The sequence below is a fragment of the Danio aesculapii genome, chromosome 3, assembly GCF_903798145.1.
Source record: "Danio aesculapii chromosome 3, fDanAes4.1, whole genome shotgun sequence".
NCBI classification, from domain to species: domain Eukaryota; kingdom Metazoa; phylum Chordata; class Actinopteri; order Cypriniformes; family Danionidae; genus Danio; species Danio aesculapii.
The window spans coordinates 18058096-18080885 of NC_079437.1; the positions used below are offsets into that span (position 1 = coordinate 18058096).

General features: G+C 35.2%; 1 protein-coding gene across 1 annotated transcript; it reads left to right on the forward strand.

The window, feature by feature from the left end:
* ldlra (low density lipoprotein receptor a) lies at nucleotides 1-22483 on the forward strand. Its single transcript, XM_056453302.1, has 18 exons — nucleotides 1-226; nucleotides 5329-5451; nucleotides 6150-6272; nucleotides 7936-8313; nucleotides 11053-11175; nucleotides 11265-11387; nucleotides 12814-12933; nucleotides 13166-13291; nucleotides 13374-13545; nucleotides 13654-13881; nucleotides 14731-14849; nucleotides 14935-15074; nucleotides 15157-15298; nucleotides 15391-15534; nucleotides 15626-15841; nucleotides 15955-16035; nucleotides 21072-21235; nucleotides 21331-22483. Exons 1-18 carry the CDS (start codon nucleotides 169-171, stop codon nucleotides 21361-21363), a joined length of 2613 nt encoding a protein of 870 aa, XP_056309277.1. The 5' UTR covers nucleotides 1-168; the 3' UTR covers nucleotides 21364-22483.
* The last annotated feature ends 307 nt before the right edge of the window (nucleotides 22484-22790 follow it).

A 22790-nucleotide genomic window follows, 5' to 3' on the forward strand; every position in this document is an offset into this window, starting at 1 on the left:
GTGCAACACAAATACCTGCGTTCACCGCCTGTGAAGTACACATTTCCCCGCATCTTCAGATGAGCAAGAGTCCTTCCTTTTCATCCAACTACTTATTTACCACACATATACCCAGTAAACACCGAACTTACAGAGAAACGAGGGCTTTAAACAGCTCGCTTAGAGACTATGGAGATTTCATTCATGCTTTTATTGGCGGTTACGTTATTCTGTCCCGTTCAGTCAGGTGAGTAAACAAGTTTACCTTCTAGTTTGGATTATTTAATTCTTTTAATACGTTTCTTTGTTTATTATAACCGCTTATACTTATTATTTGTCACTCTGTATACGTTTTAATTAAATAATCCCTTAAATAATTCAATATCCCTCACGTACTGAATGCTTATATTTTCAGTCAATATGAAATAGTATGTTAAATATGTAATAACCAGAAAGTTTCAATATTTTAATTATTTTTCCTCCCACAAATGTGTTTGTATATAATTGTATATCCTCATTAATGGAATTAATAATATAAGTATTTTATATTTTCTTATACTTATATATTTTCTTATTTTCTTTTTATAAGTTTATCTATATATTCTGACTCATTGTTTAGTGTAAACATTTGATACTACATTCATTTAGGAATGTTTTGCAATGAATACCAAAGTCAACATGCTCAACATGAATTCAATCTCTCTAAAACTCACTATAAGCAGGGCAAAACAATATTGGCTTAGAGTAAGCACATGTGCATATAGGCTACTTTGTCTTCATGTCTCAGCTATAGGGGCCTCATTCCATAGTATTTTCCCACATGTATTTCCCAGAAGTCGTTTGCAGTGTGTGATGTCAGAAGGACTGGAATACTATAAATCCAATGCATTAACCAAAAACTGACTTCATATATCAAAACCTTTATTTCCCAGAATCATGCATTACTCATTTGGTCAGTTATGAAAACTGGTTTAATATAATAAATTTGATATATCGAATATAATGGCTGTTGAAGTTATTTTGCTACGTCTTTCTGGATTGATGGACTGTTGTTGTGGAGAAGGATTTGAATTGCTTTGCCATGTTTGGCATTCTGTATTCTAGGAACAAAAATTGAAACACAATAAAAACATATGCATGTTGATAATTAGCGGGTTAGCTGTCTGCTTAGGTGGCATTATCTCTAGAATATTCTTAGATGTAATTAGTTTATTGGAGCTGTTTATCTGTTTCAAGTGCATCCAAAAATTTTGTTAGTGCATCTGTTGAAAAATATGCACCAATCACACCTAAATATTTCTTTTAATTTGTTTATTTTTGAGAAAAGTTATATATATATTAGCAGAGGGTGCTTGGCACTATGGTATTGCAAATGTTATTAATGCTGTGTGGTCAAAACTGACAACAGACCACAATTTTATCAATGAGAAATGAATCTAATGTATTTAATTTCAATGATGTTTTATATTTATTATAAATATATTTAATATAAACTTAATTAAATATTAATTAGTGCAACCTGGTGAAAAACAATAGCCATGGATTTATAGCCATTGTATAGTGTAAGATAGCGTAAATTCTTAAATAAATATTCTTTTCCACTTTCATGTTATATGTTTTTTTGTTCTTGAGAAGGTCTTATTTCTTGTAGTTTGCCTGCAATAGAAGCAGTTTTTAAATGAATTTTTAAATAATATTTTGCCTTGGAAAGAGGAAATTTTTACTTAACGCGAACTTATTTTTTTCTTGTCTTTTCTTTTCTTTTTTTTAACTCTTATGGTGAACTTGCTCAATTATTTAAAAAAACTTTTTTTTTAATTAAATTTTTTTTTTTATAATTCGTAATTTTATTTATTTTATTTTGAGGTGGTAGTGGGTAAATAAGACAAAGTCTGTAATTTTTCCTATGTTTTATTGTATACCATGTATGGTCTTGTTAAACACCAATAAAAATATTATTAGCCTCCTTTTTCGATTGGCTACAAAACAAACCACTGTTGTCTATTGACTTGCCCAATTAACCGAAGATACCTAGTTAACTTAATTAATCTAATGCAATGTAATATGCAATGTGCTCCTTTGGTAAAGCTCCTTTGGAACATAATTATTGTGAAAAGTGCTAAACACTCTAAACAAATTCAGGTATTTTTCATTTTAACAGAATTTTTAACCCATAAAATAACAGACGTTAAATTACAGAAATTCACAGAAAAATAACTGACATTAAGTTACAAAAAATTACTTTAAAATAACAAACGTTAAAATACAGAAATTTACCGTAAAATAACGGACGTTAAATTACAGAAATTTACCGTAACATAACAGATGTTAAATTACAGCAATTTACCGTAAAAAAAGAGATGTTAAAATACAGAAATTTTCTTAAAATTTCTGGTCAATTTCTGTTATTTAACGACCGTTATTTTACTTTTTTTTTTCGGCACCCCAGCTGCCGTAAAAAAAAAACGTAAAATAACGTATTTTTTTACAGTGTACATATAAATAGTAAACACACACAGGAGAGGAGTGACTCTTAATATCTTATTCTCTTAGTCGTGATTTTTAACCATGAAGAACAAAAGTGTCATGGTTTATTATTATATTTTTGTCATGAGTTACAATTATTGACTTAAGATTTTTTGTCTTATTATTTATCCTTTATGTTTTTTATTTTTCTAAAACGACCAAACAGCATCTGAAGGTCAGAGCTTTAAATTAGTCTAGTTCACTGCTTTGTGTGCAACTTGTTTGGGACAGGTTTTGTAGGATTCACCCATGTGCACTACACATGTTGGCCTTTTGCATTCACAGATCACATATGTATCTGTTGACAGATAATTTCACTTGCAGATAGCACAGATATCTCCATGAAGAAATCAGTCTACACGTGCATACAGTGTCACGCAGACTGAAGCACAAGAACGATGCATCGCAAATGACCCCTTAAATGATAAGATAACCTTCTCAAAGCCCACAACTTTTCTTGAAGACATTTGAGCATTTATCATTCATAATGCACTGCAGATTTCAAGGCAGTGTATGTGATCTAGATTAACTGGCCATAAAATCCTTGACTCCACTGTAAGGATGACTTGATGGTAGGCTGTCTAGATAATAAGACACAAAGCAAAAAAGCCACGTTGCTTTCTGTGGCCACTATCTTTAACCGTGTCAGTAAACAATGAGTAATACATGGTGCCTTGAAGAGATGATGTTTTATATCAACAGAAGGGAAGCTTTGTCTCTTGATACAGATAAGACTGGTCTGAATGTCAACTTTGTGTAATCATTAATCACTTTGTGTTCGCATTTGAATTATAAAATGGACTGATCTGCCTATGAATACTGATTGGATGAGCTCAGTCTGAAATGGTCAATATAAGTTAATAATTTTCTACCTCCTACGGCAATAATGAACTGTACTGCTTGATGTTTGAGCTTTTCTTTGAGGTTATTAACTGTAAATATATATAATATTTGTCTTATAAAGACAATCATGAAAAATACATCAGTTGTTTATCTACGTAAGCCATTTAAGAAGTTGTGTACATCCCTCAAACTAGTTTGTTGTTAAAGAAAATTCTTGAAACGCTTTCCCTATGTCATTCATTCTAAAATAAAACCTGTGGTTGAGTTGATTTGTGACCTCCACACTTATTTCAGAAATGGTGACCCAGATGCTTTGAGCCGTGGGGTAAAGCCATCAAAAGAGTATTTGCTATGCATCATTATTCCCTTGATAACTTCGAATACACACTAATGAAAGTCACATGACTTTTTTACCGGTCCGCTTGAGTAACACAACTGCTTGCTTGGAGAGAATATGTGTCTTGTGTTCGATTGAATTATCAAGGTTTATGACTACATTATGTTTAAATAGGTTTACAGTTTCTTAGTACTTCCATTAAACGTCAGCTATTTTTACATTCAGGTGACAAGTAGGTCCAGTGCAAGCACCTTGATGTCAGAACGACATTAAATTGACATCAAAAAACATGTCAAACATGAAAACTGATTTGATGTCAAAATGTTGATGTCCATTTGACATTCACACATTGATGCCCTTTTTACCACCAAAATAATAACACTTAAGTATTATAATATAAGTTTTATTCATCTGAAAGCATCAATTCCAAATTTACACTGGATTTTACATGCATGTAAACTACCTTGCTGTCAATACGACATCAAATTGACATCTAACATTGGCCAATTTTTGACTTGTTTTTATGCCAATTTTAGATGTCAGTTTGAAGTCATTTTGACTAAGATCAAATCGATTTGCATTTTTTTACATGTTTTTTGATGATGTTTTGACATCAAGGTGCTCTTGCTTTTGTTTATTATCTGTGTTTTTGTGATATCACCATTTTATACATATTTAGCAGTGAACTTTCTGAGGTCTTAAAGGAACCTGATGGTTCCCCTCTGCTACGTAGAAATTGAAAAGTTGCAATCCATGTCAGAAATAAACTTCCATACTTTACAGTAATAATTCAATGTTTTAAATTTTTCTTAAAGTCTTAGATTATCTTAAATTTCAAAAACTAAATTTTAGGCCATAAAGTCTTATAATTAAATGTGTCTTATAATTATTTTAAACAGGTCTTCATTTTTTTCTGTCTAAGTAAAGCTACCCAATTGGGTCGACATCCATCCAATCACCAACAAATAAATCCAAATAAAACCTTTTTTTTATATTTAAGTTTATATTGAAGTTTTTTTATTGCAAAGAGATACAATTTACAATAGCTTTAAGACATGTTTATAGCAATTTATCCTTATTAAATTTCCTAATCAAGTAAAGAAAACTAAAATTACAGTTTCTCATGATAATAACAGAGCAATATATCCCTTTACCTTATCTTCCATTCAAAGAAGAACTCTTTACAGAAGTAAGGGGGAGTAGACATAATATTTATAAATATGCATGAAGCTTAAGCATTCATATCAGAAAAGCATAGGGGAATGGAAAGTATACTCTAAAAGCCAACAAATATGTATTTTTAATTATTTTTGTAATTGTCTCCAAAAAAATATACTTTTAATAATGTTGAACTTGTCATTTAAAAAAAGAAAGAAAAAGAAATGTTGAAACAACTAGAGTTTTCTTGTTTTGAGAAATTAAAGTATGTTGCTAAGAAATAATTTTTTTGTGGCAAGCAAAAAAAATAATGCATTAGACCATCCAGGCCATTAGAAATAATCATTAACCCTGTATAAGTCTAATATTTCATTCATATTGGTCTTAAAAGGGTCTTTAATATCAGCATAGTTTGGAATAATTAACATACAGCATTTTAAATATCTAGGACAATGTGTCACTTACAGTATATCTCCTTCCGACAGGTGCCTTGACTTGTGATTCACGGCAGTATCAGTGTGGCAACGGAAAGTGCATCACGTCGAGATGGGTGTGTGATGAAACTGATGACTGTGGTGACGGCACTGATGAACTTCCTGCTGCTTGCTGTAAGTCTTCCCACAACTGATTATCCAACAAAGAAAGTGTGCAGGTGCAAAGATACTATTACGTAGTCGTAGTAAAAGTATTCAAATGTGTTTAATGTACAATTAAAAATTCTATACACTTTTTTTGTTGTCTGAAAAACATTAAAATGCATTCGTTATATAGTGATTTCCTTAAACTGCATGATATTTAGAGTATGTTTCAACAAAACCATTCATTCATTTTCCTACAGCTTAGTCCCTTTATTCACCAGGGTCACCACAGCGGCTGCCCTTCCATCTGCAACCCAGTACTGGGAAATCAAAACATGGTTATATGTCAGGCTGTTAGTTGGATATGGCATTTAGTAAAATTGTTGAACTTTGGTTTTAATGGGATGGTTCACCCCCCCCCCACCCCAAAAGATCAAAAATCGAAAATGGTTATATTGTACATTACAAGGCAAAAAAATGCAGTTTACGTCTAACCAGAAGTGCAATAGCAGCAAGTGCAGAATATAGGTAGAAGTTATAAAGTGCAGTTATAGAAAAACTATGGTGATATTTACAGTTGGATGTATTATAAACATTATATACAGGTTGTATTAACTTTGAACAGAGATTTACAATAGATGAATATATACATCCCTATAGAGCATTACTCACCTTCTTTCGCAGAAAATGTAAAGATTGTATTCATTTGTATTTTAAATCTGTTTCAGTGGCCAGGACCTGCAGACCCAGTCAGTTCAGTTGTGGTGGTCGACTAAACCAGTGTATTCCTAAGAGCTGGAAATGTGACGGAAAAGCAGATTGTGAGAATAATGCAGATGAGGAAGGCTGCGGTGAGCTACATCTTTATGTTATATCACTGAAAAAAATGATTCAAAGATGATTCCTACTATTTGTTTTTAAGTTAAGTGGTGGTAAAATGTATTTGGGCTGAATTTAAACAAACAAATTAAGTTAAACATTAATAAATTTAATTAGTTTGTATAAATTCAACCCGTATAAATTGTTTGCAACAATTTTGCAGAAATCCAATCAGTGTTGCTTGTAATTAGTTAGAAAGTAATTAAATAATAAGAGTATTATTAATTTAATTACATTTACACTAAAAAAGTAAAGAAAGGGATTACTTTTCATTTTAGTTACAGATAATTTAATTACTGTTTCATAAAATTTATTTGCCTTAAATACTGTAAATAAATTCAACAATTTTGTATAAATCAGTTCAGAGAAGCAGATGAATTGTATTTTTACTATACAAATGTATTTTGCTCAATAATTCTATAACTCATCTAAAGAAGATACATTTATCAAGGTAACTGCACACGCTTAAGAACAAAAATGAATTGAGTGTGAAATTAGTTATATATATGGTATAAATTCACAGAAGCAGAACAAATTTCTATATATATTGATATTTATATATTTTGCATGATAATCAAAGACTAAAAAATATGGTACTATCAATGACGTCACCCATAGGTTTCTGAAGGGCGCAAATTAAGCTACAAGTGGACATAGCCAACCGCCGCCATTTTATTCTCGTGTTGGGCCGACCGGGGGTAACCATAAAAAGGGCAAACAATGCCCACGGTGCGTGGGCGGAGCAACAGATCCCTGCTAACATTTTGCTTAGATGAGTTTTTCCTTGGGAAACACTTAATACTTCATTACCTGTGAGCAGCGAGACCTAGCTGTCACTCAAGTGGCCACGCCCTTAATTATGCAAAGTTATTATAACTTAATATAAATAAAACAGATGAGTTATAAAAAAATTTACCCCCTCACAGTTGTCATGAAGTGTAATATTAGCTATACACCAAAACCCCTTTTTGTACCAGGCTGTTTTGTACCAATGTTGCCGCTTGATGATGATGATAAGCCAATTTTTCAAATAATGAAGGTTAGACTTGTCCGATTGCACATGCTTAAGAAACAATGACATAAATGTGAAACTATTGTGTGTATGAAATATGGTGTCATTAATTTGAAGTGTTTTGATACATATTTTGTATAAAACATTTAAAGTGTTAATTTTAAAAGTAAGTTAAACTGGAAAGTCATGGTTGAACAGAGTTGACAATTTTTAAGTAGTTTGAGTCATGTAATTAAATGACTTATCGGGTAAATGTAGAAATACAATTTTAATGATTATTAATTACTAAATTACTAATTACTTTTTTGTAGTAATTAGTATTAGTAACTTTAGTATTAGTAACTTAATCATTGTGGTTTCCAATATGCACTGTAAAAAATGCTGGGTTTCACACAATTTCTTCATGTTGTCCCAACACAAATTGATTAAGTTAACTAAATCATACTTACATATTAATACAAATTTAAGTAGATTGAACATAAAACTATTAAGTTGTCCTAAAACATAAGACTTGTGTTGTTTCAACTCATTTTAAATAAGTAGTTTAAACAAGCAGCAAAAACTATTTTTTGAGTGTATTTATGTGAGTCTATATATCTAAATCTATATATTTTTGTTTATAGGTCCTCGGCAGTGTCACGATGGAGAATTCCGTTGCACCAGTGGCCAGTGCGTTACGGCTGCATTCGTCTGCGATGATGAGATAGACTGTGAAGATGGCAGTGATGAAGTCTCCTGTCCTCCAACCACGTGTGGCTCCGGCTCCTTCAGGTGCAACAACGCCCAGTGTGTCCCTCGACTTTGGGTGTGCGATGGAGATGCCGACTGTGCCGACAACTCAGATGAATTGCCTGAGAAATGCGGCCCTGGGACATCCAAACCCACTAAAAATCCCTGCACATCCATGGAGTTCCATTGCGGAAGTGGGGAATGCATACACGGTAGCTGGAAATGCGATGGGGGAGCGGATTGTTTGGATCACTCGGATGAGCAAAACTGCTGTAAGAAATGAAACTTAATCTTGCATTTGTCATCAAACACTTCTTATGGCCTGTTTTCACTGAGTGGTACAGTACGGTATGGATCACCTTTATCAGGCTTGCGTTTTCACTGTCATAAGGGTACCAATGGTACTGATATGTTACAAATTACAGAAAAATTACACACAACATACTTTTAGTCCCTATTTGGATTAAAAAACAGCACGCAACATATAGCTCACAGTCAGTGCAAACCTCTCACCGGTGCCTTTAATCTTCACCAGCACATGTAACCTCTTGTTTAAAAGCCATTCTGAGTTTTTAATAGTCCAAAAGGCCATGATAATAGTTAAAGATGGCTGTTTGTTAATTTTTTAGGTTGCTAAAACAATCATTTGCTCCTTTGTTTTTTCCGGCTTCTCCTTTGTTTTTTCATGCTTAACTCTCGCTGTTGTGCATTTCTGATAGGATCAGATGTCAGAAGCACTTCAATAATCACGCACACGTTATTATCATCAGCTCTAAAAGTTTGTTATTTCAAATATAGACACGCACCAAACTCTCGAGAAAGTGAAACCGCTCATGCTTTAGACGGCCTTAAAAACAACTACAGGGTACAGGGTAGTTCTGTTCTTCTTCTTGGCTTTGTCGCTGTTTATCAAGATGATGACAAGGTTTGTTTAAGCTACGGTTGACCAATGACTCGTTATTATTTGTATATATTATTACGGTGTAATGTCTCGGCTGTGAATTTAAAAATGGCGCTTCCTTTGATTTCATTCTCCTACCTTGTGCACGAGCTAGAGATGTATTTCTGTTAACCAATAGTGTTCAGGCGCGCTTTTAGCTCCGCCTTTTGGTCTCTTTTGTTGTGCTAGGTACCCTTTCGAAAGGGTACGGTTTAAGGTACGGTACGGTTCGCTTTTTGGTTCCTTTTGACAGTGGAAACTGCGTAAAAAGCGTACCGAATCGTACCGTACCACTCAGTGGAAATGGGCCATTAAAGTAATGTTTCATATGAGTTAAGCTCAAACTGGCATGCAGATTATCACTGGATGGTATGCACAAGGATACCAAGAAAGAATTGTGTGAAGTAATCTGCAGGAATTACCTTGAATAATTATGCAGAACTATCATTTATTTCATCTTAGGATGGTACTTTAATCATTAAAGGATGATAAACTTAACTATCTGAATTTCAGGTTTTGAATTCTAGAATACTGAATTTGATGAACTGTATTTTAACAAACCTAATATCTGCAGTCTAGGAATTCAAAACTAATTTTTCTTTTGCAAATTTGAAAGTGTGTCTACAAAAATCTGCCATAAGAAAATTCAGTTGTCTTAAATTTCAGATGTTATTCAAGTTAAGAAATTTAAATTCATAACATTTTAATGGCATAAAATATTCTGTTTTATTAAATTACAATTGTCAATAATTCAAATTAACACAATTCAAATTCATGTTGTTTTGTCATATTTTAAGGTCCATAAACTTTACAGAACATATTTTGGATAAACGGATAACTGACTAGATGCACATTTTGGCTGAAAAGCCCTGTTAACACCTGGTATTTTTATATTGGTGTTAACAGAGTTAAAATCTTTCAACAATTTCTAGAGGTAGTGGGAAAATGAAGTGCTTTTGTGGTGTAAAAATAATAATAATGGCAAAAAAATGAAATTGAGAAAAAAAATTAAATTTGCAAACAAAAAAAGAACTGGAAATAAAAATCAAGCAGTGCGTTTACAGCAGACCTGGAGACACAGTATCACCAAGGTGGTCTTACAGCCCAGTAGGTCCTGGTCTGCCATAAATGCCCAAGTTCCCTTGACCCCGCCACCTTGTCAAATCAGGGCCACAAAGTGAAATGCGCAGAAACGTGAAGTGCAAAGTGAAAACAGAATCGCAACTCGCGGTTGACTAAAAAGCAAATCAAAATGAGCATTGCAATTGACTAGATGGGTTTTGGAAAGGCAATGCTATAAAATGTTTAGCAAATATATATAGATTTTTTTATTGCAAACATTTTAGTTAGATTTTTATTTGCGGATCTTTTTTTGTTTGCAAATACATTTTTTTTCCTCAACTTAATTTTCCCTCTGCAGTTCTTTATTTTGTTAGCAACATTAATTTTTATTTCTCAAAAATGAATTTTCACTTTGCAATATTTGGAGATTTGCATTTATTTGTTTTTGCTTAATACATTATTTTTTCTTTGCAAATCTTTCTTTTATTTTGGAAGTATACATGGCCCTAGATTGACTCCATAGTAAATGCTGTGGTAAAATGCATTTAAACAGCCACTAAAGACTTTCCAGAAAATAATTTTTTATCTACTTACCAAACATGTTATCATTATGGCACGTCCTGTGAGAAAGTCCATTAAAAGAAGGTATTTATACTTCATATGATGCTCTTTTTGCTCCTGTGTGAAAAAAATGTGTACTGAAGCAGTCCTAAGAAATGCATTTGAATGCATGATAATACCAGATGAAAACAGTAGTTCTAAATGCATCATTTTAAGGCAATTTTTGATTACAATTATAATATCAGCCCTTGCAGAATGTATATCTGATATTTGATGTAAAATAAGTGGAAGCAGGATTGTGGGCCAGTGATATTTTACAGTAGGTGAAGCAACAAAGGAAATAACAAATGATTATTAATATATTTCTCTTCCCAAATAACTTAAAAGCATCAGGCAAGTCATTTTTCATCAAGAGATAATAAACTATTTTGCTTTTCCATATGAACAGCCTTGCCTACATGCCGCCCAGATGAGTTCCAGTGTGGTGATGGGTCTTGCATCCATGGCAGCCGGCAGTGCAACCACGTATATGACTGCAAAGACATGAGCGATGAGCTGGGCTGCATCAATGGTGAACCATATAGATATGATAGTCAAAACATACGCTTTACGTGGTTTCCTGATATGGGATACTTATATTTCTTCTTTCCTAATTTTCAGCAACCCACTGTGAACCACCATACAGGTTTAAGTGCCGCAGCGGTGAATGCATAGGCATGGAAAAGGTTTGCAACAAACAACGGGACTGTAGGGATTGGTCTGATGAGCCTCTACGAGAATGTGGTAAGTACCAGGGAAACCAAGTTGGTCTACATTCCCTTACAAAAACGAACCATGGTTTTACTATAGTAAAACTGTAGTAAATATGACTATAGTAACAATGTTTTTTTTGGTGCGTACTGTGGTTTTTAATATTGTACTGTATAATAATGTCAAATAATGATGTAATGATAGTAAGAACAAAATGAAGTGTAGGTTTGCTATGGTGGATTTACCTGTGTGAATTATTTTTTGTTTATTACTATTTTTTATTCATAAATATTTATTAACTACAAATTGAACCTTACTATGGTTACTGTGGTTTTTCTTCATAGTAGATCCATGGTTCAATTAGTAGTTACTATGGTTTTACTTCAAATGTCATAGTAAAACTAAGCTTCATTTTGTAGTTACTATGGTTTTACTTCAAAGGCCATAGTAAAACCATGGTTCAGTTTGTAGTTACTATGGTTTTACTTCAACCGCCATAGTATAAAACCATGGCTCAGTTTGTAGTTACTATGCTTTTACTTTAAATGCCATAGTAAAACCATGGTTCAGTTTGTAGTTACTATGGTTTTACTTCAAATGTCATAGTATAACCATGCATCATTTTATAGTTACTATGGTTTTACTTTAAATGCCATAGTAAAACTAAGCTTCATTTTGTAGTTACTATGGTTTTAGTTCAAATGCCGTAGTAAAGCCATGGTTCATTTTGTAGTTACTATGGCTTTACTTCAAAGGCCATAGTAAAACCATGGTTCAGTTTGTAGTTACTATGGATTTACTTAAAACGCCATAGTATAAAACCATGGCTGAGTTTGTAGTTACTATGCTTTTACTTTAAATGCCATAGTAAAACCATTGTTCAGTTTGTAGTTACTATGGTTTTACTTTAAACGCCATAGTATAAAACCATGGTTCAGTTTGTAGTTACTATGGTTTTACTTAATGTCATAGTAAAACTATGGTTCAGTTTGTAGTTACTATGGTTTTACTTCAAATGTCATAGTAAAACCATGGTTCAGTTTGTAGTTACTATGGTTTTACTTCAAATGTCTTAGTATAACCATGCATCATTTTATAGTTACTATGGATTTACTTTAAATGCCCTAGTAAAACTAAGCTTCATTTTGCAGTGACTATGGTTTTACATTACTTCAAAAGCCATAGTAAAACCATGGTTCAGTTTGTAGTTACTATGGTTTACTTCAAATGCCGTATTAAAGCAATGGTTCAATTTGTAGTTACTATGATTTTACTTCAAATGTCTCAGTATAACCACGGATCATTTTATAGTTACCATGGTTTCACTTCAAATGCCATAGTGAAACTATAGTTCATTTTGTGGTTACTATAGTTATTGCAATAATACCATGGTTCATTTTTTTGGGTGCATTGCCTTTAAACCTAGATCTACAATATATATTTTTTTCCCAATTCACAGACTCTAATGAGTGTCTTTACAACAACGGTGGCTGCTCTCATATCTGTAATGACCTGAAGATTGGTTACGAGTGCCTGTGTCCCACTGGCTTCTGGTTGGTGGACAAGAGACGCTGTGAAGGTAAGAAACTGAAATTGGTTCTCATTCTGAACCGGTTCAAAGTACACTCCACCTCTGATAACTGACTTTTGTGCAGATCCAGTTCAAAGAACTATTGAATTTGGACTTCAAATTTGTTTGCTTTTTATGAGTTGGAAATAAGCTTTGAGTTTGCTCAGTGAGTCGACATGATTGCTAACTGTCTCAGTGATATTAGGTACTGACGCAACAGATCTATATTTGATTTCTTCAGACATCGATGAGTGCGCCAACCCAGACACCTGCAGCCAAATCTGTGTCAACCAGATGGGTAGTTATAAGTGTGAGTGCGAGGATGGCTACCAGATGGACCCAGCCAGCAAGGCCTGCAAAGCTATTGGTACAAGTTGTACACTTTCACACGGTCTTTTCATATTTCCTCAATCTGAGAAGCTCAAACTCACATATATATATTCCTACAGGAACCATTGCCTACCTATTTTTTACTAATCGCCATGAGGTAAGGAAGATGACTCTGGATCGCAGTGAATACATACGCGTGATCCCCCGCCTGAAGAACGTTGTTGCACTGGATATGAATATTGCTTCCAGAGATATCTACTGGTCAGATTTATCCCTGAAAAAAATATACAGGTAAAAAGATCTTTGAAGATCTTCATCAAACATAGACCTGTGGAAATCATTTGCTTGTTATCGAACAGACTGGTGCCTGGTGTAATTGTATCTGCTCTTCGTTCCCAGAGCCCCAATGGATACAGCAGACAATTCCTCCCTACACAGCATTGTGATTGGCAGTGACTTAGATGCACCAGAAGGTATCGCAGTGGACTGGATCCATGGAAACATCTACTGGACAGACAGTATTAGGGGCGCCATCTCTGTGGCAACAGCAGACGGAAGCAGACGCAAGACGCTCTTCAAAGAGAACCTGGCCAAGCCACGCGCCATAGTGGTTGACCCTATTAACAAGTATGTCACCTTGTCCAAGTGAAAAAGCATAATGCTTATTTTGCTAGCGCACATAAATCCATGCAAGTTAATACACTGAAAACCTATATTGTTTTTGGTAATCTTCAATCAAAGTCGGACTATTGTCTTCCCGGTTTGGAGTGTTGGTTCTTCTCTGTTTATGTCAATTTGATGGCTTCAGCCACAAGATTCTTAACCATGCCCGTCTTACTTTTACTTTGCTATGAGGGAATGACTTGCAAAAACAAAGTCGTGCTCCTACACAATATTCTGATTCAGTTGAAAGTACACCAACATACTGAAACAAAAGCCTCAGCCATATCACCCTGCAGCCCAAGACCAGTTACTCACTGAAGCTAAGCAGGACTGAGCCTGGTCAGTACCTGGATGAGAGACTACATGGGAAAACTAGGTTGCTGTTGAAAGTGTTAGTGAGGCCAGCATGGAGCGCTCAACCTGTGGTCTGTGTGAGTCCTAATGCCCCAGTATAGTGAAGGAAACACTATACTGTCAGTGAGCGCTGTATTTCGGATGAGACGTTAAACCGTGGTACTTAAAAATCCCATGGCACTTTTCGTAAAGAGCAGTGGTGTAACCCCAGTGTCCTGGTCAAATTCCCTCTATTGGCCCTTACCCATCATTGCCTCCCAATCATCCCTTGATATGGCTCTATCACTGTCTCTCCACTCCCCCTATAGCTGGTGTGTGGTGAGCGCACTGGCACTGTTGTCCTGTAGCTGCCGTTGCATTGCTTACTTTCTTACTCAGCAACTTCCAGTTTATGCAGATTTTAAATCTAGATTGAAATTATGTGGTTAAACATTAATTCCTCTCTCATATATTTTTTAGCTTCATGTTCTGGACCGATTGGGGCACACCAGCCAAGATCGAAAAAAGTGGTCTTAATGGAGTGGACAGGAGCACTCTAGTTGCTGATGACATTGTATGGCCAAACGGAATAACCATAGGTATGAACTTGCCCACAAGTATGTTAACTGTTGACAAAATGGTAAATTTAGTGTGATCACTGTCCTCACTATTTCTCATACCTAGACCTTTTGACCGAGCGTCTGTACTGGGTTGACTCCAAACTCCATACTCTCTCCAGCATCAGTGTACAGGGAGATGGTCGGCATACTCTAATCATTGACCAAGGCAAACTTGCGCACCCTCTAAGTCTTACTGTTTTTGAGGTATTTATTTGGGAAGTTCTTGTTATAAGACTCCTTGTTCAGAAGTATCCCTCAATGCTCACCCAAGCATTTTCATCTTCAGGAGAAAGTGTTTTGGACAGATGTAAGCAATAACGCCATTTTAAGTGCGAACCGTGTCACTGGAGGAGACATCACAAAAGTGGCCGAACACCTCTCGTCTCCAGAGGACATTGTTCTTTTCCACAACCTCAAACAACCTACTGGTATGTTGGCCAGAGAATAATCATGAATTTGCCTTTATAGTACTTTCCAAATCATTATTAACTGAGTTGGTTTCCATGAAATCCCCTCCTAGGAATCAACTGGTGCAGGATCAACAACGGCGGCTGTGAGTTCTTGTGCCTCGCTGCCCCTCAGATTAACAGATTCTCACCCAAATACACATGTGCCTGTCCAGATAATATGATGTTGGCCAGAGATATGCGGAAATGTATACCAGGCAAGTCAAATTTAGTTATTGTTGTTAGGACTTCGGATTCCTACAGGATACTGATTCCTACATTCAACATTTGTGTTTTTCTTTGAAACAGCTGTAGTGACACCAGCAACTTCAGTCCGGCCTGAAAGAGTCACAACCATTCGTCCGCAAGTTCCTTCAGAAACGACACCAAAACCTGCAAGCCCTTCCACCACCAATTCACGACCTTTACCTACTCCTGCTCCCAAGATCCCCAACAGACCCACTCAAGCTGCTCCTTTGGTGCCTTCACAAACCACAACTAAACTTCCCTTTCCCACCCAGACAGGTATGTCTTGCTTTACCACTGGAGAAAACCAAGACCTCAGAGATTCCTAAACCCCTACAAGATTTTACAGTTTACCTGTAATTTGTGAAAACAAATTGTGATTTCTCTATTAGATGTCCATATTGGTGATGTTAAGGCTGTCTCTGATACATCATCTTCCACACCGTGGGCCTTGTATATTGTGGTTCCTCTTGGTGAGTTCTTCAATCTAAATACCTAAAAGGCAATGTAAAGATATGATGTGTTCTGATACCTTGTGAGGTAACTAAAAAAGCAGTTAAAGGTGTAATGCAGGTGTACCCAACCCTGTTCCAGGAGATCTACCTTCCTGCACAGATCAGCTGCAACCTTAATCAGACACACCAGTCTATAATTACCAGGTGCTCCTTCAGATCCTACTTGGTTGGTTTAGTTGTGTTAGATCAGGTTGGAGCTAAACTCTGCAGTAAGGTGGATCACCAGGAACAGGGTTGTGCACCCCTGGTGTAAGGGATGTGTTTTCTGGACACATGCACCATTTAGACTAATGTGTTTTTGTTTTGATTCTGGCGTCCACACTACTCTGGGATGAACACTGAGAGTTTGAAAACACTAAAGATCTAGTTTTATTTTTGAAATCCTGGGGATCTGTATCAGTATCTAAGAACTTAAACGCAAACCTTTGGAAATGGATGACTGGTCTTTCAGACTGCAAATATGAATGCCAATATGAATGGTCATACATTATGTTTTAGGTTGTATATTGTGAACAGAGTTGATTTTTTCTATAACACAATAAAAACGCCAGTCTGGACAAGGAGCGTTTTCATTAAAATGGCATTTTAAAAGAAAAAAACAATAGTGTAAACAGCAATAAAAAAGTCTCTGCCTGAAGGTAGGCATCAAAGTTACAATCAGGATGTACTCACACTAGGCTATCCGAACCATGCCTGGGTGCATTTCCCGGTTCGTTTGACAAGTGTGAGTGCTACGAATCGGTCACAGACGCGGTTTTGATGAAAAAGTGCTGGTTTGTTTTGTATTATATTTGTACTATACATCTGCATTCCTAGTTTCAGTTTCCCCATTTAAATGATGAATATAGACTACTTATAGCTATTGATATAGAGAGTTATTACATGTCTGTCTGGAATAGTCGATATCTGATTGCTCAATCATTGGCGACATTCAAAGTTTTGTTATTCTGAGATAACAATCGCTAAATAACACAGCTAATATCAGTCTTATACAAGAGCCGATAAGCCTGTCAGGCTTTACCCCTTACTTTTTCTTTTACACAGACACTGAATGCACATGCTAGTCTGCAGTCATCTTTAGTCCTTTTTATGTATTCAAGCGTTGCTTTTTGGAGATAACACAGTCTGCTTTTCTGTCTCCGCTAGCTGTTTAACATCATGACCTGTCGTCCTCCATGAAGCCCAAAGTATACTTTGTTACATTTATACAGCCTTTCAAAGTACTTTTGACTCGTATGCACACATAGATATTCAATGTATGCACATTGCGACAACTTGCCCCTCCTGAATTATTCTCTCATGCTAGTGTTGAGTGTACAAATGAGGGTACTTTCAAACCTCTTCAAACAACCTCTCGCCTATTGTTGTTGAAGCTTAAAATCATATTGGTCTGTTATGAAATTTTCCTTTGATTAACTTGTGAATCAATGCTCCCCAAGGCATGGTTGCCAAGTTGTGGATGAATTAATCACAGCAAAAAAGTGAAATGCGCATGTGTGATGCCAGTACAGTATCTGCATACTATGTTGACCCTCACATTCGGGTACTTCATGAAGTATACTTTGGGCTAAAGTCACTATCATTTTCACTAGAGAATCAGTTTATGACAGCTAATATCTAAAACTTTAAGCATTCAAGGCTGAATCAAGTCTTGAATTTACATTTCAAACATTTTATCCAATTTCTGAGGGAGCAACACGTGTTTTCATTGCAATTAGGGCAATCCCATTACTTTACACTCAGAGCCAAGGTGTTTACAAGGCAACATTTTTAGCCAAAAAGTACATATGTTTTTGAAGTGAAGGAGAAGCACACACAGATTTCTCTATTAGCAATCACACTAATCATCCAAAGAGAATTCCCATAAATAACCAAGCTCATCCTACCTCAGACATCTAATCAACTTTGCTTCCCTCCTCCACCCCAACTCCACACCTTTAACCAGAGCCATACTAAGCACAAGGAGGGGAAGCTTTCTGAGATCGGGCTAGATGCTGAGCACGTATTCCTCTCTGTCTCTTTCGAATGAGAGAATGCCCCAAGCTTAGATGTCTGTCCGGCCTCAGAGCCCTTTCCCCGGACAGCACGCCAAATATGCTTGTTTTAATCTTTTTCCTATGTGTGGGTGTGAACTGGATATTAAAGTATACGTTTTTTTAAAACACTGCCTTTGTCATGTTTACGTAAACACTTGGGGCATGTTTAGGAGAGTGTAGATTGTAGGCAAGAGCAAACAAACATATACAACAATGGCGAAGAAAGTAGTAGCATTGTTGTTGCTCAAGTGTTTCAGCAAAATGTGGATTTAATTCAAGTTACAACCAAAAATGGACACATATCTTACACACATGGCAAATTATACCTAGACACGTCATCAGCTTCCTACAGGTACTAACAAGGTAACAGAACCAAATACTGGCCTTCCATATGTAATATAGAATGTTTGGGCATTTTCTTGTATATGTGAAAACGTGGGTCATTTTGAAAATGTACACAGTAAAAAATGATCCATTATGGGACCTTGATTTCTGCTCTGTTGACTTTTAATGTTGAAAATTCAACTCTTTAACAAGGTGACTTTTATTGGCATTTTAGTAGCTTGAAATTATTTAATGTATAAGAAGTTGAAACTAGTCTGGAAAATAACACAAAATGCATTGGCAATTTATTACAAGGTTTTTGTACCATATTATACTACACCAACCCAGAGAATATATCACTTTAAACTATTTAAAATGTTAATAAAAGTCACTTTTTCAAACTTTTCAAGGTTAAACGGTCCCATAATGCAATTCATAAGCATAAATAAACTGGAGAAAATAAAAACATGAATCACAAACGACATCGACAGTGTAGATATGATAGTTTTTTGTGGTACTTTCTATGGTAGTATAGCGATACTATGGCTCTAAAATACTGTCGGTGCTGCTGTAGTTTATAAACGGTAGTATCGTCATTAATGGTTTATCTACAATAGACAACGTTGCATGTAGAAAAGTCACTAAAATGCCCATGTTTGTGCAACAATAAACTATTTTATTTTAATAGTCTGTGGAGCCCTTTAAGGTTGCACGTTTTCTGACGTTCATCTGAATCGGTTTATTTCTGTTCCTGTCACTATGATTTAGTTGCTACAACAACCTCGACAATCTCTTAAAAAGAACGACTCACAAAGTGAAGATTTGAATTACTTTGGATTGTTACCTGATATGCAAATTCTACCAAATTAAATTTGTTCTTTATTTTAATGTATTTTTTAAAATAAACAAAATTAACAAAAAAAAAAAAAAGAATAAATTTTAGGGGTACTTCAAGTAGGCCAATTATAACATATAAAATATAGTATTTCTGACAATTTCCTTACTACTAGGTATCATGATATTTCAGCTGGTATACTATCATAACATGAACTAAAGGTATCGCAACAAGCCTACAAGCAAGAGAAATATAAATTCTACATGAACAGTTGAGACAGCACAAACTAATTCCCTGTGTTACTCTTTATTAAGGTATTAGTTTATCAAGTTTTGACCACTTCATAAAGCCTAATTGTGTTGGGAAAATTTATTTTAGTAACAAATTTCGTTTGGTATAATTTGTATCTTTAGTTTATCTGTATTTATTGTATCTGTATTTATTGTATCTGTATTTTTTGTTGGTCAGATCTACAAATAAACAAACAAAAAAAGAATACATTTTAGGTGAAGTGACGTGCAAATAAAACTTTTCAATTATGAATTAACTTCAAGTATGCCTATTATAACATTAAATATAGTATTTCTGACAATTTCCTTTATAATTTGAGTTATGCATCACAGTATCACAACACTACTTTGTATTCGGGTTGGGTCGATAGACGATGCCATCGTCCATCGCTGATAGTGGATAGACATCCTGATGCTGAGCTGACATTGGGATTCTCTGCCCCACCCCTGTCGCAGCAGCAACCCGCTCGCGAAAAATATACACTTAGGCCCCGTTTACACTAATACGATTTAGTTTTAAAATGGCATTTTAGAATGAAAACGATCCACACTAGCATTTCTGAAAAGCCCTTCTTCCACACTATATCGCTGAAATGTACTTCCCCTGACCACACACACACTTACAGTCATGCGCTGCAGCGTAGGCGCATGTCTGAGCTCCAGCAGTCAGCAGAGCAGGTGCTTTGAGCACAAAACCCCAGAGAGCAGTGCACGTAGGACAGTTTATCAAGGATGTACTGCTGGATCGCGTCTCACTATAGTTGTTAACGTGATATTTAATAAATCTTGTCTCTATCTAACAACTCTTCTGTCTTTTGAATCAATCAGGTAACGTGTCACAGCGTCAGTACACTGCTTCAATATTTCACTTTCACGTTTGTATTTAGTAATTTTAGTGAAAACCTCAGATACTGTTGGTTGGTTCCTGTTGGTTGTGCACCTTTTTTACCAACCAAATTTGTCGACGTCATTATAATGACATAGATCACTCTGCTTATTCATGCCAGAGTCCTGTGGAAAAAGTGATACAGGTGGTAATCTGTGTATAATTTATCTTTATTTATTTATGATTTGGTTATGGGTCAAACAAAGACCATGCGGGTCAGGTAGTTGAAACGGTAGGCTACAAATAATTAATTCATTATGAATTTAATAGTTATTTATAAATAATTAATTCACCGCTGCCTACATCGACGATGCCATCGTCCATTGCGATGTTTCACATTAGACCTCTTACGATGCCAAATTGGTCGACCTCGCCAAACCCTACTTGGTATCATGATACTTCAGCTGCTATAGTATCATAACATGAACTAATGGTATCATGACAGGCAAGCAAGAGAAATAGAAATTCTCCATGAACAATTGATACAGCACAAATTAATTTCCCTTTGTGAAGCATTTTAAAGTATTAGTTTATCAACACCGTACTGGCAAATTCAATTGATTGTCGTTTTTTTCCTTCCAAAACTTCTATTCTAATTAATTTTTTTGTTTATCTCCTTAAAGCACTCCTCTGTTTGATCGTGGGTGGCGCTGTGCTGGTTTGGAGAAAATGGCGTCAGAAAAATACCAACAGCATCCACTTTGACAACCCGGTTTATCAAAAGACCACAGAGGACCAGGTGCATTTATGCAGAAACAGTAGTTCTGATGGCTATTTTTACCCACAGGTATGATACTTTATTTTTAAAAAGTACATAATATTTACATTATAAACCCAAAAAACTTGTGTCTAATAACCGTGGTCTTTTTTGGGCTTTCACAGAGACAGACTGTGAGTCTTGATGATGAAATCTGATGATGAACTTGTTGAAACGATCCATGCTGGAACTGACAATGTTTCAAGACTGGAGCCAGTTTATACAGTTTTTACCTACACGGAGGTCAGTTCTTCAGCATAATAGCATTTGAGGAACAATAGAGAACCAAACCGCCTTTCCACACAAGACATTCAATGCAAAAAAACAACAATCCAGTGCTGACAATTCAGGGAAAACCAAACTGAAAACAAAGAAACCTCAGACAACAACAAGAACCTCGGCTTATCAAGGCAACTTAGCACTTAACTATATAGAAATTATATAGAAATCCACTTAACAGCACTTAAAAATGGAGGGCTTATCCCTATGAGATGTCCATAGGTTATTGTAGATAGTGTATGTATTAGTACATTTTAAAGAGTTGCTTTTGTTTGTATTTTTAAGTTTTCAAAGGCATCAAAAACCTTTTTCCCAAAACATTTGTATTGTTTGGTTCATGCAGTATGTTAATTAAAGATGCAGTACGCGTTAATATATTTAGGATAGTACATTTACTGACATAGGATGTGCAAAGTTTATTTTCCTAACCATGTCTTCTTCTTTTTTTTATTTTTTGGTCAGCATTCCATTTGAAACTGCTGTGAAAAACACACCTCAGTAAATGAAAGCTGTCTTATATGCAGTATTGATATTGAGGTTACTTAATCACTATCATAAAGTTCTTTGTTTTTGCAGTCACTGATTATTTACGACTTTAATTCTACTGTGGTGAAAATAAGGAAGCTTAACACTCTTCAGAGAGTCAGGGAATGTCCTTTATTTTTTATTAAAAGCTTTTTAATCATGCAGATGCAGCACAATCGCCTTACGTCCTCAATGTGAACGTGTACATATTGTAAATATCTGTATTATTGCGTTTGTATTTGTAAGAATTACAGTACTGTATATAGAGAAATGTTTATTTATTGTTTTGTTTTTTTATCTAAATCTTCATTTGATAATCGGCTGTGTGCCACGTCCGTTGTTTAATTGTTGAATGTAAAATAATCATGTTTCTGTACATTCTGATGAGCTAATTTAGTTATGCGTCTTCTGAAAAGCCAAATGCAGTTCTCTAAACTTGTGTAATTACATCTTGAAATAAAAAATATTCATATATATATATTTAACTTGTGTTTTTTTTACAATGTCATTTTGTCACAAACATCAATTGCCATTTTTAGGATTGCTTAAAGGCATAGTTCACAAAGAATGACAATAAATCAGCTGTCATTCATTCATTCATTCATTTTCTTTTCGGCTTAGTCCCTTTATTAATTTGGGGTCGCCACAGAGGAATGAACCGCCAACTTATCCAGCATATGTTTTACACAGTGGATGCCCTTCCAGCTGCAACCCATCACTGGGAAGCATCCATACACACTCATTCACACACATACACTACGAATAATTTTAGCTTACCCAT